Source organism: Miscanthus floridulus, chromosome 8 (genome assembly GCF_019320115.1).
Source record: "Miscanthus floridulus cultivar M001 chromosome 8, ASM1932011v1, whole genome shotgun sequence".
Taxonomy (NCBI): Eukaryota; Viridiplantae; Streptophyta; class Magnoliopsida; order Poales; family Poaceae; genus Miscanthus; species Miscanthus floridulus.
This window is the reverse complement of record NC_089587.1, coordinates 50,740,816-50,756,811: the sequence shown is the minus strand read 5'-3', so window position 1 is coordinate 50,756,811 and position 15,996 is coordinate 50,740,816. Positions and strand designations below refer to the sequence as shown.

Genomic DNA, 15,996 nt, shown 5'->3' with positions numbered 1-15,996 from the left:
AAGTAATCTGTTGGAGCAGCACAAATATCGATTTTTTAGCATTGGAGATAGGATATGTAATATGTTGGAGATGCTCCAAACCCCCAATATAAATCTGGTTTGTAGAGGCCAGAAATATGGTCACATGCTTTCCTATAGAGATGCAATATTAGACCTTGGTGGGTGAGAACTTGTACTCCAACAATTAACCGCATCAAGACACCAAGAAGTGACTCCCATATGTCAGTGCTAATTGATAGATGAGAAGTGCCCGATGAATAATTTAAGGCAATAGTTATGAACTTATGATTCACTTAACACAAAAATCAATATACAGTATGTACTACTCATCATTCATCAAATATAGGTTGCAAACAACACATGCACGTCCACAAGAGCTTGAGCACCGCGTCATCGTCTGGTCAGTGGCTTCGCTCTCTTTTCTCTCGGCCACTGAACTCAAACGACGCCAGAGTTGGCCAAGAGCCCAAGATGAGTAACAACACTAGCCTGTTCAAAAACAGAGGAACGTCTAGATCCCCTTCCGACTTCTTTTTGGTCCAATGGTCTAGTCATAAATGACAACGTGGTAGAAACCTCTTGTAAGCACGCCATGGAGCAAAGCCGCTCTGCAAAACCAGCTTAGAGGGGAAAGTGGACAGGATTAGCAAATTCAGGTTGTTCAAACATGGAGTTAGTTTGGGGCATGTCCAAAAAGGTTAGACAAGATGCTTCTGTAACAAAGCTAGATGCTTTTGGCACGTTATGTGCACCATGTGCTTATATAAGGAGGATATTATGTTTATGTTTGCTCTATGGTGTTTAGACTGTGTTGAAAAGGTAGCTGAGTGCATTTAAGCACCGATGTGCATTGGAGAGATTAATCTTTTATACAGGTGTTTAATGATATGGCAATATTCTCTGTTTCTTAAGAACTCAAGCTTTAGCAAGACTTGTAAGTAAAGTTCATAGAGTATATGGATTTCCTCCAAAAAAAAAAAAGATACCATCAGAACTTAAAATTATGTTACCTTGTGACCATGCTTGCTCAACCCCATCTAGTAATTATCTGCAAAACCAACAGTTTCATCAGCGTGAATCCTAGTTCACAATGATGTCTTGCGGGTAGCAGGCAGTCATTAAATGGTTTATCTGTTGTAATATAAAAGACAAATTTCAGAAGGAGATGGACAATTGCGTAGTGAAATTTATCAAAATTGAGCTGTCCTTTTGATACAGATCATATAAAATTAAATGTCATATAGTATTTCTCTTAAATACAGAACAAAATAACATTTTAAGTATAAAAAATAACATCATGAGAAGTGCAGTCAGTGCAAAATAAGAGCACGGTATGTGAAGCTGTCCTACCTTTTCATGACTATGAGTGCTGGTGTTCTATGATGTTACAGCAGCTCAACTAATGAAAATTATTCTCTATCCATACTCCCATCACATCCAGATTCCGGACTACAAATCTATCCAGTTGTCTTCTCTCTTCTGCTTCCAAGAGGTGAGGCCAATTTTATATGGACAACATATGAAACACAGAGCAACCAAAATGTCTGAATTGTCCACACAAAAATGTAGTCTTACAATGTCGTCTCAACAGAAATAAAATAACTATAAAAGTTACCTATATATTGCCATAATACTATAATGGAAAAAAATAAAGGCACACTTACGTACCTTTCAAGTGAATCAACAACAACATTCATAACTCACATGAGAGTGTCAATATCATACTTATTTCTTCTTGCTCTCTTGATTATTTCCCTCTACATAGTGAGTCAGATAGTCACAAGTGTGCAATATAGAAGATTTCCTAAATCTAGTAAAGAACTAACCTGAATCTGTGTAGTAATGCATCCAGCACCCTAGTTTTGAATTTCGACAAATATACAAACAGGCTTTAATATCAGCAAAAAAGACACTAGGAATTGCATACCTGAAACTTCTTCACTGCCCAAGGTACATCGCTCCAGGTTTTAGATTGTATGTAGTCCCAAAATAAAGGTATTTGAACTGACTCTACATGCTGGATAAGCCTTAAACTACCTGTTACAGTTATAAGGTATACGTTGTATCAAATAGCAGCAGGCGATGTTCAAAATAAGGTCATCATGTACCAACAGGCCTTGTTATCCGAGATTCTTACTTGTAACGGGAAATTTACATTTTCACCATTATAACGATCGCCACTCGTCCGATTCTCATCCTTAGAATTGAAATTACATATTACCAGAGGAGAGAGACGAAATCTTACAAGTTTGCCAAAAACGAGTGTTTTTGCGTACGTGGCGTGCAAGGTAAAAAATGTTCGTTTTTGGCAAACTTTTAAGATTTCGTCTCTCTCCTCTGGTAAATATGTAATTTCAATCCTAAGGATAATCGGACGAGTGACGATCGTTATAATGGTAAAAATGTAAATTTCCCACTTGTAACAAAGGCCTCTTTCCAACATTCATTCTTGGACCATGACGGAGAGATCTCTCGTACTGGGATTCTAATATCATGGCACACCCTGTTTAAAACAAAATACAACTTCTGTTACAAGGCCTCAGCATTTGGTAGTATCTCTAACTCATAATATCTCAGTGTGGATTCCAGTGTCAACCACTCTCACTTATGCAACCCGTTTAGTATGCAATTATTAGGTATAGCTACTTTTACCAGTATCCTGAAATTTTAGGATGTGCAACCCGTCCACTGCCTAGTACAGAGAGTGCAGAGGTACAGAGTGCAAAACTGTGAGATGAAATAAGGTAATAGCAAAGTAGGCATAAGGTTACTTCTAGCAACTTTTATCAGTACCCTGAAATTTCTCTCTTTAAAATCATATAACAAATAAAGCCAAAGCACGTGAAATTCAGAATAATCAAAGAATATTTACTCTATCACTATCTGACTTATAATCCCAGGAAGGACTCCATCACTAAGTGGCGCTGTTTGCACTTCAAACTTAGCAGCCATTGTTTCATGATTAGAGAATTGCCCATTCCTCTCACGTTCTTCCTGTAGATAAATACATCAGTTATTGTATAAAAGGAAAATTTTATTTAAAATTCTAACATAACAATGCACTTGGTTGGATTCAAAACGTAGTGTACACTCATAATAGTGAAGATCCATGTGGCTGGAAACAGTATGTTGCGAGTGCTTTTAGAGAGATCAAATCAAATCAAAATAGAAAATCTGACATGTGTAAAGATCATTGGTCATTAGGTGGAGAATTGGACATCGTAAAATCAATTCATATGAAGTCACCAAGGATCATCATTTTGGCCCAAACTCTAATCAGTGCATCTATATGATGACAGAACAACAACCAAGGCAACAGGGACATGAAGAGTAGAGTACAACTGACTAGAAATGATGAAAAATAAAATTTGTGAAAGGAAATAATGCATACGACTTTCACTTGTGCCTTGCCATTACATGGATGGTTATACTTCATTTCTCTGTTCTGGTTGAACAAAAATAGCATGAGACGAATGAAGTAATGAGTACCAAGAACTCTATAATATAATTGACATCCAGTGTAAGTTCTAAGTGTCATTGCACACAGAATATTCTTGCCTGAGTATTTATAAAAATCACAAGAACATGTCGCTCATAGACAACTAAGAATTTGGACTCGCCTGTTGGCAGATAACAAAAAAGTTCGTGACAGCGCCTTCAAGGATGCGATCCCCGTCATTAGTCAACAAGAGCTCTGTGATCCCAGGAGGCCTCATCTTTTCCATATTCTTCCGCATCCTGCATGCATAATTGCATACAGAGGTAAAGAGAATGGAATAATAGCTCAACGAGGCACCAACCAAAATACTTGCAGCAAGATTGACACTGAACAATGAATTACATTAGACCGAAGAGAAGAAAATAAAAGAAGAATAAACGGTACAGTGGAGCACCCACCTGACCCATGGGGCGTACTTGGCGGCGGCGGCATCCCTTCCCCTGCGCCGGCAACAGCAAGTCTAGCCCCCTGCAGGCCGAGCAGGTGAGGGTGGGAACGGGCAAGGAGGGTGGCTGATTCGGCGAGGCGGCGAAGGTGGCGGGGCCACCAGAGGAGGGTGCCGCGGGCGGTGGTGGTGTAAGCGCCCGGGGTTGAGTTGAGTAAGGCGGCGTGTAGAACGGGCCAGTGTGGCGCGTCGTTTGTTCCATCGAGGCTTTCTTCGATCAAGAGAACGCCAACTGCAATTGCGCTGTTATCAGAAAAGAAAGTGCAATTGCACTAAAAGCCATCGACTACTACTTTGTTGCCATTAGTCGCTGTAATTTCTTATACTGTTCTATAAGTCATGTCCATATCATAGGTATCTAGAAGTCGTTAGTGGGGGCGAAAAATGTCGAGGGATATGTGACTTCGAGTCAAGAAAACCAGCTTTTTTAATATCCCTCAGCATTTTTCGTCCTCGTGAACGAGTTCTAGATACCTGTGATATGGACCTGACTTATAGAACAGTACATGAAATTGCAGCGACTAATGGCAACAAAGTAGTGGTTGATGGCTTTTAGTGCAATTGCACTTTCTTTTCTGATAACAGCGCAATTGCAGTTGGCTTTCTCTTGAGTCTTGATCGAAGAAAGCCTGGAACAAACGACGCCCTTTTCCGTTTACATACATGGCCGAAGCCCAAGGGCAGCCCACGTAACGCGGACTCACGTAGGCCAGTCGGGGTCTGCGAAGCCCAGGCCCACTGAATGGAAACGGCCCACAACGACCACTACCCGCATCGCGGCTGCGTTCTCTCGTCTCCCGTAGCGACCGACTCCCGCCGCCGCCGCCGGCCTTCTCCCCTCATGCGGTGCGGCGGCGGGGGTGGGAAAGTGCTGCCTCACCATACTTGGTGAGCGACCTCTTCTTATTCCTCGCCTGCGTATAACGCCTCCGCAGCCACCACAGTAAGATACTGTATTCTTCGGTTCAAGCAAGCAGCCATGGACGAGTGGGTTCGCCAAGCCAAGGTGTGGGTCGGCCAGGCCGAGAGCTGGACCCGCAGCAGCCCCCGGAGCAGATCTATTTGACTTCACAATCCTGGTGCGTATCGTAGCCTCGTAGGTGCGCTGCCAAACCTATACTTCTCTTTGGTTGTCCTTCATTCAATTTAATTCACTGGAGAATAGAATGGTTGCTCATCGGTAATTGCATATTTAGCAACATATGAGATAAAGAAAAAGCACAGCATAGTTTCTTATGAAGAAACATACATTTCTTGACTGCAATATGTTTGCTAAACCTTCCTATTGCCCTTTCCAGAATGGCAAAGCAAAGCAAAACCTGTGTGTGTATGTTGCTGATGTCCCAGGCGATGCAATGCAAGGCTCAAGCCCAAGCTTGATGAAATCCTGTCTAAAGCAGCTAGAGCTGTTTTCGTTGTTGATGCTCAAGATTTCTTGTCTAGCATGCAAGCTGCTGCAGAGTAATTCTTGTGCCCTCTGTTTTACTTTTTATCAAATTACTTTGGTGTTCATTATTGAAATTAGTAGTGTGTTTAGAATCCTACCTCATATCCCAAGATTGCAGAAACTATTGTGTTTTCAATTTCTTATTGTAGTTAACATCGTGTGACTATGTGAAGAGAGATCGGGAAACACCGCACACCCTTTTTTTGGGTTTGGGTGACTAGGTTGAAACAGCTTATGTTACAAGACATGTGTACACGCACTCTATCACCCACCCGCACTCAAAAGCAGGACAATAACGGATGCAAAAACTGGACCTAAACTGAGGGCCCATTTGGTACGGCTTCGAGGGGGCTTCGGCTTCATACACTGTTTACTCACTGTAGCATGCAAGGACCGGAGCCGTGGAGCTAGAAATCCGCTGCTACAGTGAGAGGAAAAAGGTGGGAATAGAAGAACAGCTCTGATGCTACAGTGTTGCTACAGTGTGTTGTAGGGGTGTCAGCCGGAGCTGCCGGGAGCCCGGCCAAACAAGGCCTTAGTAACTTACAGCGTGTTTGGTTAGGCGGAGGCGGAATGCTCAAATCGGAATCATCCGATCCTAGGTCCAGTTTAGTTCCAGAAAATTTTACAAAATTTTTCAAGATTCCCTATCACATTGAATCTTTGGACATATGCATGAAGCATTAAATATAGATAAAAAATAAAACTAATTACACAGTTTAGCCATAATTCACGAGACGAATTTTTTAAGTCTAATTAGTTCATGATTGGACACTAATTATCAAATAACAACGAAAACGAAAAGTGCTACAGTACATTTGCAAAAAAATCGTCATCTAAACACAGCCCTAGCTCCGAACCTAAAATGGGTGTTTGGTTTGCATCTTCAGTCCACGCGGACTGCTCAAATCGGAATCAATTTGTTTGTAAAAAACGACGGACGATTCCGTATGCATGCGGAGCCAACCGGTGCCGACGGAGCCAATCCACGAACCAAACACGCTGTAAAGTGATTCAAAGAATTTCGGTATCTAGTTGTTAGTTAAAAGATACTATTTATTAAAATACAAAAAAAAGATTGAATAATTTTACTTTCTAATTATTTTTGTATTTCTTTCTGTTAAAATAAAAGAGCTCTCTTGTTTTGTTTCTAAACATCGTGTCTCGTTTCCACAAACTCTGTATGTCTATCTAGACAGTAGAAACGAAAACCTTTTGATTTTTCTGGATAGCCAATGAAATGACAACTCACTGTTTTGAGATCTAGCTTTCCAATGTTCGGATTAAATACTTTAGCCTCAGCAGGACTCTCCCACACACGAAAGTGGTTTAGTGAGGGTACTTTACCTGTCCACAACTCATACGGTGTTTTGGCCACCGACTTACTTGGTACTCTATTGAGAATATGAATGGCGGTTTTTAACGCCTCCATCCACAGGCTCAATGGTAAGGTGGAGTAACTTATCATACTACGTACCATATCCATCAGTGTACGATTACGTCTTTCAGCTACTCCATTCTGCCGAGGTTCGTCCGATGTAGAATACTGGGCTACTATGCTATTCTCCTATAAGAATCTTACAAAAGGTTCAGGAACTTGGTCATATGGGGTATGCCGACCGTAGTACTCTCCTCCACGGTCGGACCTGACTATCTTAATCTTTAAATTGTGTTGGTTTTCAACTTCTGCCTTAAATATTTTAAATTTATCCAATGCTTCTGTTCTTTCTTTGATTGGATAAATATAACCATAACGGGAGTAATCATCTGTGAATGTTATGAATGAATCATAACCATCCACACTCTTTATAGGAAACGGACCACAGATATCTGTGTGAATAATCTGTAGAATTCCTGCACTTCGTTTGTTATCTTTCTTAATTTTCTTTACATACTTTCCTTTTATGCAGTCTCTGCATTATTCTAAATCCGAGAGCTTTAATGGAGGAAGAATATTATTTTTAACTAGTCTTTCTATTCTCTCCCTCGAAATATGGCCTAAACGACAGTGTCATAATTTCGACAATGCATCATGAGCTCTCTTTCATTTTCTGTTTACATCTGCAGACGAGGATACATTCACAGTGTCGCACGCAACGTTCCTATTATCGCATACAACATTCACATCATCACGTAGTGATAACAAATAAAGCTCATTTTGTAAGATAGCAAGACCAACACATACATCATTAAATGTTATCTTACATTTGCTATTTCCAAAATGACTAATCATAACCATCATTGTCCAAACATGACACACTAATCAAATTCCTCTGTAACGAGGGAACATAAAAAAACATCTCTAAGTATGAGGTTGAAACCATCAGCAAGCTCTAGAGAAAGATCGCCAACGGCTTCAACTTCTGCTTGGACTCTATTTGCGACTTTAACGTGTCTTTCGCTTCTTTGCATAATCATCGTCGAACAGAACCTCTATAAAGAATTAGCAACATGAACAATTACACCTGAGTCAATCCAAGTAGATTTCGAATACTGTACATACAGGGATTCATTTATGAACGTAATAATGTTTTCACCTTTCTTTGCCATGATCATCTTTAGGTAATCGGGATAATCTTTCTTATAATGTCCCATCTTCTTGCAGTAGAGACATTGATCTTTCTCTACTGTGAACTTAGTTTTGCTGAGGCTGATGCAGCATAGGGACCCTTTCCCTTTGACTTTGAGGAGAAGTTAGCATTAGTATTCTTTTTCTTGTTATCTTTCAGATAATTGATAGTGCCACCATTGACAGCTTTCATTCTCTCCTTCTCTTGCATACACATAGACATGAGTCTCTCCATGTCCTATTTTTCAGGCTGTATGTTATAGTTGACAACAAAAGTGTCAAACTCTTTTGGCAAGGAAGCAAAAACCAGATGGATAAGGAACTCATCCTTGAGAGCCAGATCCATTGGTTTTAGCTTGGATGCCAAATGACTCATCCTTAGTATGTGCTCTCTTATGCCACCATTGCCTGAGTATCTCTTTGTCACCAGCTAGGTAGCATATGTCTTTGAAGAGCCAGTGAACTGACTCTTTATTTTTTCGAGATACTCAGTGACGGTGTCACACTCTGGGATTGAGCTGTCACACCCAATTTTAAGGATAAAATGGGGATGTAAAACCTTATGTGCGCCCAGAGATCAGTCACACACATAAGCCGACAAATTATGAATAGTATCATCACCAATGTTTATTACATCATGAATAATACAGAGTTATTACATAAGTATAGCAGAAAATAATAAAAAGATCTATCGCGGAAGCTCCAATTCACTAGGGACATCGACTAGGTTGACCACAAGTCTAATAGTCCTCAGGGAAATCATCATTCTCAAGGTCATCTGTTATCCATCCAGGATTTTTATCCAAATAATGAAAATAAACAAACATAAGTACATGTCGTACTTAACAAGTGTAACACGGGGTTCATGAGTCTCAAAAGGCTAGACACAGGTTTAACAGCGTTCAGATTTTAGTTGTCACAATTTTAGCTTATGAGTAGCATCAAGTTGTTTCAATTCCCCTTGCCAAACACATGATCAAATGTAAACATGAGTAATGAATAGTATAAACAGATATTACTTAGTGATCATCTATTCTATAAATGTTCCAAGGCCACTCGTGACCGTGAGCACGACTGATATACCAGTTTTACACTCTGTAGAGGTTGTACACTTTCACTGTGAGTCGTGATTCCTATATGCCTGGGTTTATAACTTCCAAAACACTTCCAAGGTGAGCAGGCAGGGGTCACTATGAAGCCTTTCAAAGGTTTGTCTAACAAGTTAGGGCCGCTAGGTTTCTGTGACCTATGAATGTAGAGCTCTCCTTCCGACAGGCACAATGACGCGCAGCCTATACACTGACGGACAGAGGTCGCACTATATCGAACCCGGAACACACCCCTCTTGCGCCATAAAGGTAACCACTAACAAGCTAGAAAAGGTCCTCATACTAAGCTAAAGCCAGAGCTATGTAGCACTCACAGCTGTACTGTAAGTCTCGGATGATCACTTACAGATAAGTCCTTAAGGAGAGGAATCTAAGGCATTTAGAAAGCAGCTAAATACTCTAGCCCCCTGTTTCCATGTTGCTAAAAAGTCATATTTTATGTTTATTGCATATACCATTAGTCAAGTTATAAGATCATGGTTTAACCGAGCTCTAGCAAAGCTACCTAGATGCATAACCCATAGGTGACAAGGCAATAGTCCAATTCTAGGAAATTCCTAACAAGAAGACACATGCAACATGAATTTAATGAATTAAAGTGAATAGGAAACAAGGATGATCTCATGCTATACTTGCCTTGAGCAACGTACTCCTGCTGGTCCTACTCGTCAAAGTCGTACCCTTGACCTTTCGAGAACTGCTCATCGTCTATACTCAATAACCATAGCAACATACAAGCATCTAGGAGCAATCATGCAAAGCAAACAAGGCTATAGATTAGAACAGTACACCAACAACAAAGAATCAAGATGAAAAGTTTGGAAAACGAATCTACGTCTCGCTATGAATACACAGACGCGAAGATCACAAAAATCAGATCTAAAACGGAAAAGTTATGATTTATACAAGATTTCCTATAGACAAATAATAGATTAGATCTAAGCTCGAATTATAAAAGTTGGAAACCTACTTTACAGTAGCGTAAACGTGTAGATTACTTAATTACGAACCCAACACAACTTGAATGGATCAAATCGGAGTTAAAACGGAGAAATTATGGCTAAAACAAGTTGAATGGCAAAACTGTAAATCATTGAAAATGTATTTCAGTCCAAACGAACGAAAATACGCTTTTGAAAGAAAGAAACGTAAATGGTGAAACACGCAAAGGACCACGGGTTAACACCAAAATAATTATAAGGGTGTAATTGCAAAATCGGCATCGAAAGGGTATCTGTAGATCTGGGCCGTTGGATTAGAAATCGACGGCTAAAAATAAATCCGGCGGAAATAGAAAGAGAGAGCTCCGGAACAGTGCTCCGGCGGCTTGAGCAACGGCGGCTCCATGGCCGGCGTGCTGGAGCTCTCCAACCTCGACCTCCAGTGCACCATTCGATGAAATAAAAATACAAGGGGAGAGAGGAAGGAACGGCGAACTCACTGGACCCGAGCACCGAGAATGAGAGGCAGTAGAGGCGGTCCGGCACGAGCTGTCAGCGGAGGTCGGTGGCGGCGCTGGATCGAAGCTCGGCTGTGGCGGCTAGGGCAAAAAAAAAACGAGCGCTAGATGGGATAGGGGATAGAGGAGAGGTGCGGCCGCTATTTATGGGGATGGAATTCCTTGGGCGCGATGGCATCAAAGATCGTAGCAGCGTCGGACTTAACGGCGACGGCACAGTGTCCGCCTGGGACACGAACAAGAGGAAGGAGGTGGGTCTAACTTGTGGGCCCGGCTGGTCAGCGGCGGAGGAGGCTTGCGCGGCATGGCTTGCAGCTGGCACGCGACTGGGCTAGGGGAACTAGGCTTTGGCCCAATCAGTGAAGCGCGCGGGCCGGCTCTGGGGTGGCCGAACGGAGCACAGCGGGGAGAGAAACGTAGGCCGACGCGGGAAAAAGATGGGCCGCGGCAGCAGCAGGCCTTCGGGCCAAAAAGAAGGAGGAGTGATTCCATTTTTTTTCCAATTCCTTTCCAAAGCAAATTTTGAAAGCAAGAATTCAAATCAAATTCAAACTTGTGTTCAAATCAAACCACTCCAAAAATTGATATGCAGCAGCATGAATGCACATTCATTGTTGTTAAACTTTATTAAATTTTAATTTGGCATACTTTATTATTCTTCCTAAATTTAAATGCTCACAAAAAATGCTTAGTAAATCAATTTCCCCTATTTAAAAGTGTTGAAAAATTTAGGGTGTTACAATTCTACCCCCCTTAAAATGAATCTCGTCCTCGAGATTCGGACGATGCTTACTCAAATAACGGTGGGTATGTTTTCCTTAGATCCTCTTCTCTTTCTCAAGTGGCCTCATCTACTGTATACCGATTCCACTGAACCTTGCATATCTTTATAACTCGGCTCCTTGTAACTCTTTCTGCCGTCTCCAAAATCCTTACCGGAAACTCCTCATATGTGAGATCCTCCTTAACTGTAAGCTCTTCTAATGGTATCTGCTCCTCGGGTACACGCAGACACTTCTTCAGTTGAGACACATGGAACACATCATGTACACCTGACAAACTCTCGGGCAATTCCAACTGATAAGCTACCTCTCCATGTCTCTCTAAAATCTTAAAAGGTCCAATATACCTTGGCGCTAACTTCCCTTTCATGTTAAACCTCCTCACACTTCTCATAGGTGACACCTTCAAGTACACATAATCACCTACTTTAAAAACCAATTCTCTTCTTCTAGTATCGGCATAGCTCTTCTGTCGAGACTGAGCCACTCTCAAGTTATCCCTGATCAACCTTACTTGCTCTTCTGCGTCTCTCAAAACATCTGGCCCAAACACTTGAGTTTCCCCCGTTTGGTTCCAAAACAACGGGGTTCTACACTTTCGTCCATATAAAGCTTCGAAAGGTGCCATATTGAGACTTTTCTGATAACTGTTGTTATACGAGAACTCTGCATAAGGCAAACTCTTGTCCCAACTTGTACCATACTACAACGCACAAGCTCTCAACATATCCTCTAATATCTGATTAATTCTCTCAGTTTGCCCATCCGTCTGAGGATGATATGCTGTACTAAAATTTAACTTGGTTCCCAACGAACTATGTACTTGCTGCCAAAAATGAGATGTAAATTGGGTACCTCGATCAGACACAATTTTCTTGGAAACCCCATGTAGACAAACTATTCTCTCCATATATAGCGCAGCCAATTGGGGTCCAGTATAAGTAGTCTTAACTGGTAAGAAGTGGGCAACCTTAGTTAGCCGATCTACTATTACCCAGATGGAATCATATCCTCTCTGAGTACGTGGTAACCCAACTATAAAATCCATACCAACTTCTTTCCACTTCCACTCAAGTATCTTCATTGGTTGTAACAATCCTGTAGGCCTTTGATGTTCAGCTTTGACTCTCTGACATGTATCACACAAAGCAACATATTCAACAATATCTCTTTTGAGTCCGTACCACCAATACTTCTCTTTTAAATCCAAATACATCTTGGTACTTCTAGGATGAATAGAATAAGCAGACTCATGGGCCTCACGAAGAATTGCCTCTCGTATAGCCTTATCGTCAGGCATACACAGTCTTTTCCCAAACCACAGAGTTCCATTGTCATCCATACTAAAACCTGGTGCCTTACCAATCACTATGTTTTCCGCTATCTCCTTCAACTTCACATCCTATAACTGTCCCTTATATATTTCTTGCTCCAATTTAGGCTCCAACACCAACTCCACTGCATTGGTAACAAAGCCTAAATTCAGTCGCTCAAATTTAGCACACAACTCACTTGACATCGATGTCACTTGCACCTCATTGACATAACTCTTCCTACTAAGAGCATCGGCAACAATGTTCGCCTTCCTAGGATGATAGTGTACCTCCAAATCATAATCTTTGATCAACTCTAACCATCGACGCTGTCTTATATTCAGATCTGTCTGAGTGAAAATGTACTTTAGACTTTTATGATCAGTATAGATGTCACTCTTATGTCCAATGAGATAATGCCTCCATATTTTCAAAGCATGAACCACTGCTGCTAACTCCAAATCATGGGTAGGATAATTCAACTCATGCTTTCTCAACTGCCGAGATGCATAAGCCACTACTCTGCCTTCTTGCATAAGAACACATCCAAGTCCCTGATGAGATGCATCACAATAGATCGAAAAGCTTTTATTCAGGTCTAGCAAAGTCAACACTGGGGCTATAGTCAACCTCTTCTTCAACTCTTCGAAGTTAGCCTGGCACTTCTCGGACCACACAAACTTAGCATTTTTCTCCAATAAGGCTGTCATTGGCTTGGCAAGCTTAGAGAAACCTTCAATAAACCTTCTGTAGTATCCAGCTAATCCCAAGAAACTACGTATATGTCCCACATCTATTGGTGGCTTGTAATTCAACATATCTTTCACCTTACCGGGATCTACTGCAATTCCACCGTTAGAGACAACATGACCAAGGAAAGAAACTTCCTTCAACCAAAATTCACACTTGCTTCGCTTGGCATACAACTTGTGTTCTCTGAGCTTCTGCAGGACCAACCTCAGATGTTTAGCGTGCTCTTCTTCTATTTTGGAGAATATCAATATATCATCGATGAACACCACCACAAACTTATCCAAAAGCTCCATGAACACCTTATTCATCATGTACATAAAGTAGGCAGGTGCATTGGTCAAACCAAATGATATAATAGTGTACTCATACAAACCATACCTCGTAGTAAAAGCTATCTTGGGTATATCTGTTGCACGAATCCTCAATTGATGGTAGCCCGAACGAAGATCAATCTTAGAGAAAACATAGGCACCTCTCAACTGATCAAACAAATCATCAATTCTAGGCAACGGATACTTGTTCTTGATGGTAACCTCATTGAGTGACCGATAATCAACACACATCCTCTGAGTTCCATCCTTCTTGTCAACAAATATAACTGGTGCTCCCCAAGGTGATGAACTAGGACGAATAAAACCTTTCTCCTGTAACTCCATAATTTGTTTCTTAAGTTCTTCTAATTCTTTAACCCCCATTCTATATGGATGCTTAGCTATAGGTGCAGTTCCAGGTAATAATTCAATAATAAACTCAATATCACGGTCAGGCGGCATACCTAGCAAATCATCGGGGAACACATCTGGAAATTCATCCACCACTGGGTCCTCCTTGTTACCGCTATCATCAAGCTAGTTCACTGTGGCGGTCGGCTGTGCTTGTATGACAACATCAACACGGATTCTTTCTCCACTGGGTGCGGTCACAACAACTACCTTTTCTTTACACTAGATCACTGCTTGTTGTTGCTTCATCCAGTCCATACCCAGAATCACATCTATACCAGATGCTCTCAACACAATAGGGCTCACTTTAAACTCTACCCCCCTTAAGGATAGACTAGTTGGAAGACAACGATATGAAGCTTGCATACTTCCACCCGATGAGTTTACTAACATAGGATTTTGCATGACACATAATGGTATGCTGTGGTTTCTAACAAATGCTTGTGATATGAATGAATGCGAAGCTCCAGAATCGAAAAGAACAGTAGCGGGGGTTGAGTGGACATTGAACGTACTGAGCATGACTTCTGGTTCAGCAACCGCCGTCTCTGTAGACACATGATTCACCTTTCCATACTGTGTTGGCTTCTGGTTGCTGTTCTGCTTCTGAGGGGTTTGCTGATTGGGCTTCTCAGGGCAATTATAAGACAGGCGACCTTCTTTGCCACAACGGAAACACTTGCTGGGGGTGCTAGGGGCACTAGTCTTCATAGGAGTGTTATTGGGTGCTCCCTGTCGTGGTGTCTGCTGACCACTCTATTGCTGAGGACGTTGATTAGCATTCTACTGCTGGTTCTGGTTGCGCTGGGGATACTGATCACGATTCCATTGACTGGGTGGTCCCTGAAACCTCTGCTGGAAACCTTGTTGAGGATTGGTACGTGGACGAGTATTGCTCCCAAAGGCCTGACCCTAAAGCCTCCTCTTCTTGGCCTCCATTTCTTTGCGCTTGTTGTCAATAACAATGGCGCGATTTACCAGTGTCTGAAAGTTGGGATATGTGTTTGACATAAGCTGGAGTTGCAGGCCATCATACGGACCCTTGAGAAAGCGGCGTTGCTTATCAGCATCGTTAGCCACTTCATTCGGAGCATATCGTGACAACTGGGCAAACTTGTCATGGTACTCAGCGATGGACATAGATCCCTGCTTCAAAGCTCTGAATTCCTCTTGCTTGAGCTCTATCAGTCCCTCTGGTATGTGATAAGATCTGAAATTCTCCTTAAACTCCTGCCAGGTGACAGGAGGAGCGTTGGTAGGACATCCATACTCGAATGACTCCCACCAATCATGAGCTTCTCCCTGGAGCTGTCCTGAAGCGTACAACACTTTCTGCTGATTATCACATTGAGCTATGTTGAGCTGCCTCTCCATCGCACGAAGCCAATCATCTGCTTCCAGTGGATCAGCGACACGAGAGAACACTAGGGGACGGCCCTTCAAGAATTCACCATGCTTATCACGTGGTGCTCCACCACCCTATTGGTTCTGCTGATTCTGCACCAACGTTTGCATGAGCTGCATCTATATTGCCAAGAGTTGTTCAATAGTCGGTGGTAGTGGTGGTGGATGTGGGGGAACACCTCCATGACCTCGGCCTCTTTCTCTTCCAGACATCTGCTTATCAAATATTCAAAATTTATACATTCCCAGGTTATAATACATTCTGAAAATTTTCTGGACGAGTCTCAACATCAGCAGTTCTGTAAAACAGTCATATCTCGAGTTCCAGAAATCCAAATAGGGTGTACTTCATATGGTTGGAAAGCTTACGAAATTTTCTACAACTTTTATTCAGACCACTTTCCCAGATTCTGTCGTTAGATTATTCAAAAACAGGATACAACTGAAACTGTTCCCAGATTCCAGACTGTGCAGTAACTTTAACTTGAAACAGA

The 15,996-nt window shown here is 41.7% G+C and overlaps 1 protein-coding gene and 1 pseudogene across 1 annotated transcript; both read right to left on the bottom strand.

Annotated features, from left to right (window-relative positions):
* Positions 1-392: 392 nt before the first annotated feature.
* On the bottom strand, positions 393-4,719 carry LOC136469042 (uncharacterized; annotated as a pseudogene).
* A 10,291-nt stretch (positions 4,720-15,010) lies between these two features.
* LOC136469041 (uncharacterized) lies at positions 15,011-15,472 on the bottom strand. The gene has a single exon (XM_066467384.1). The coding sequence runs from the start codon at positions 15,470-15,472 to the stop codon at positions 15,011-15,013; it is 462 nt and encodes a 153-aa protein (XP_066323481.1).
* Positions 15,473-15,996: the final 524 nt, after the last annotated feature.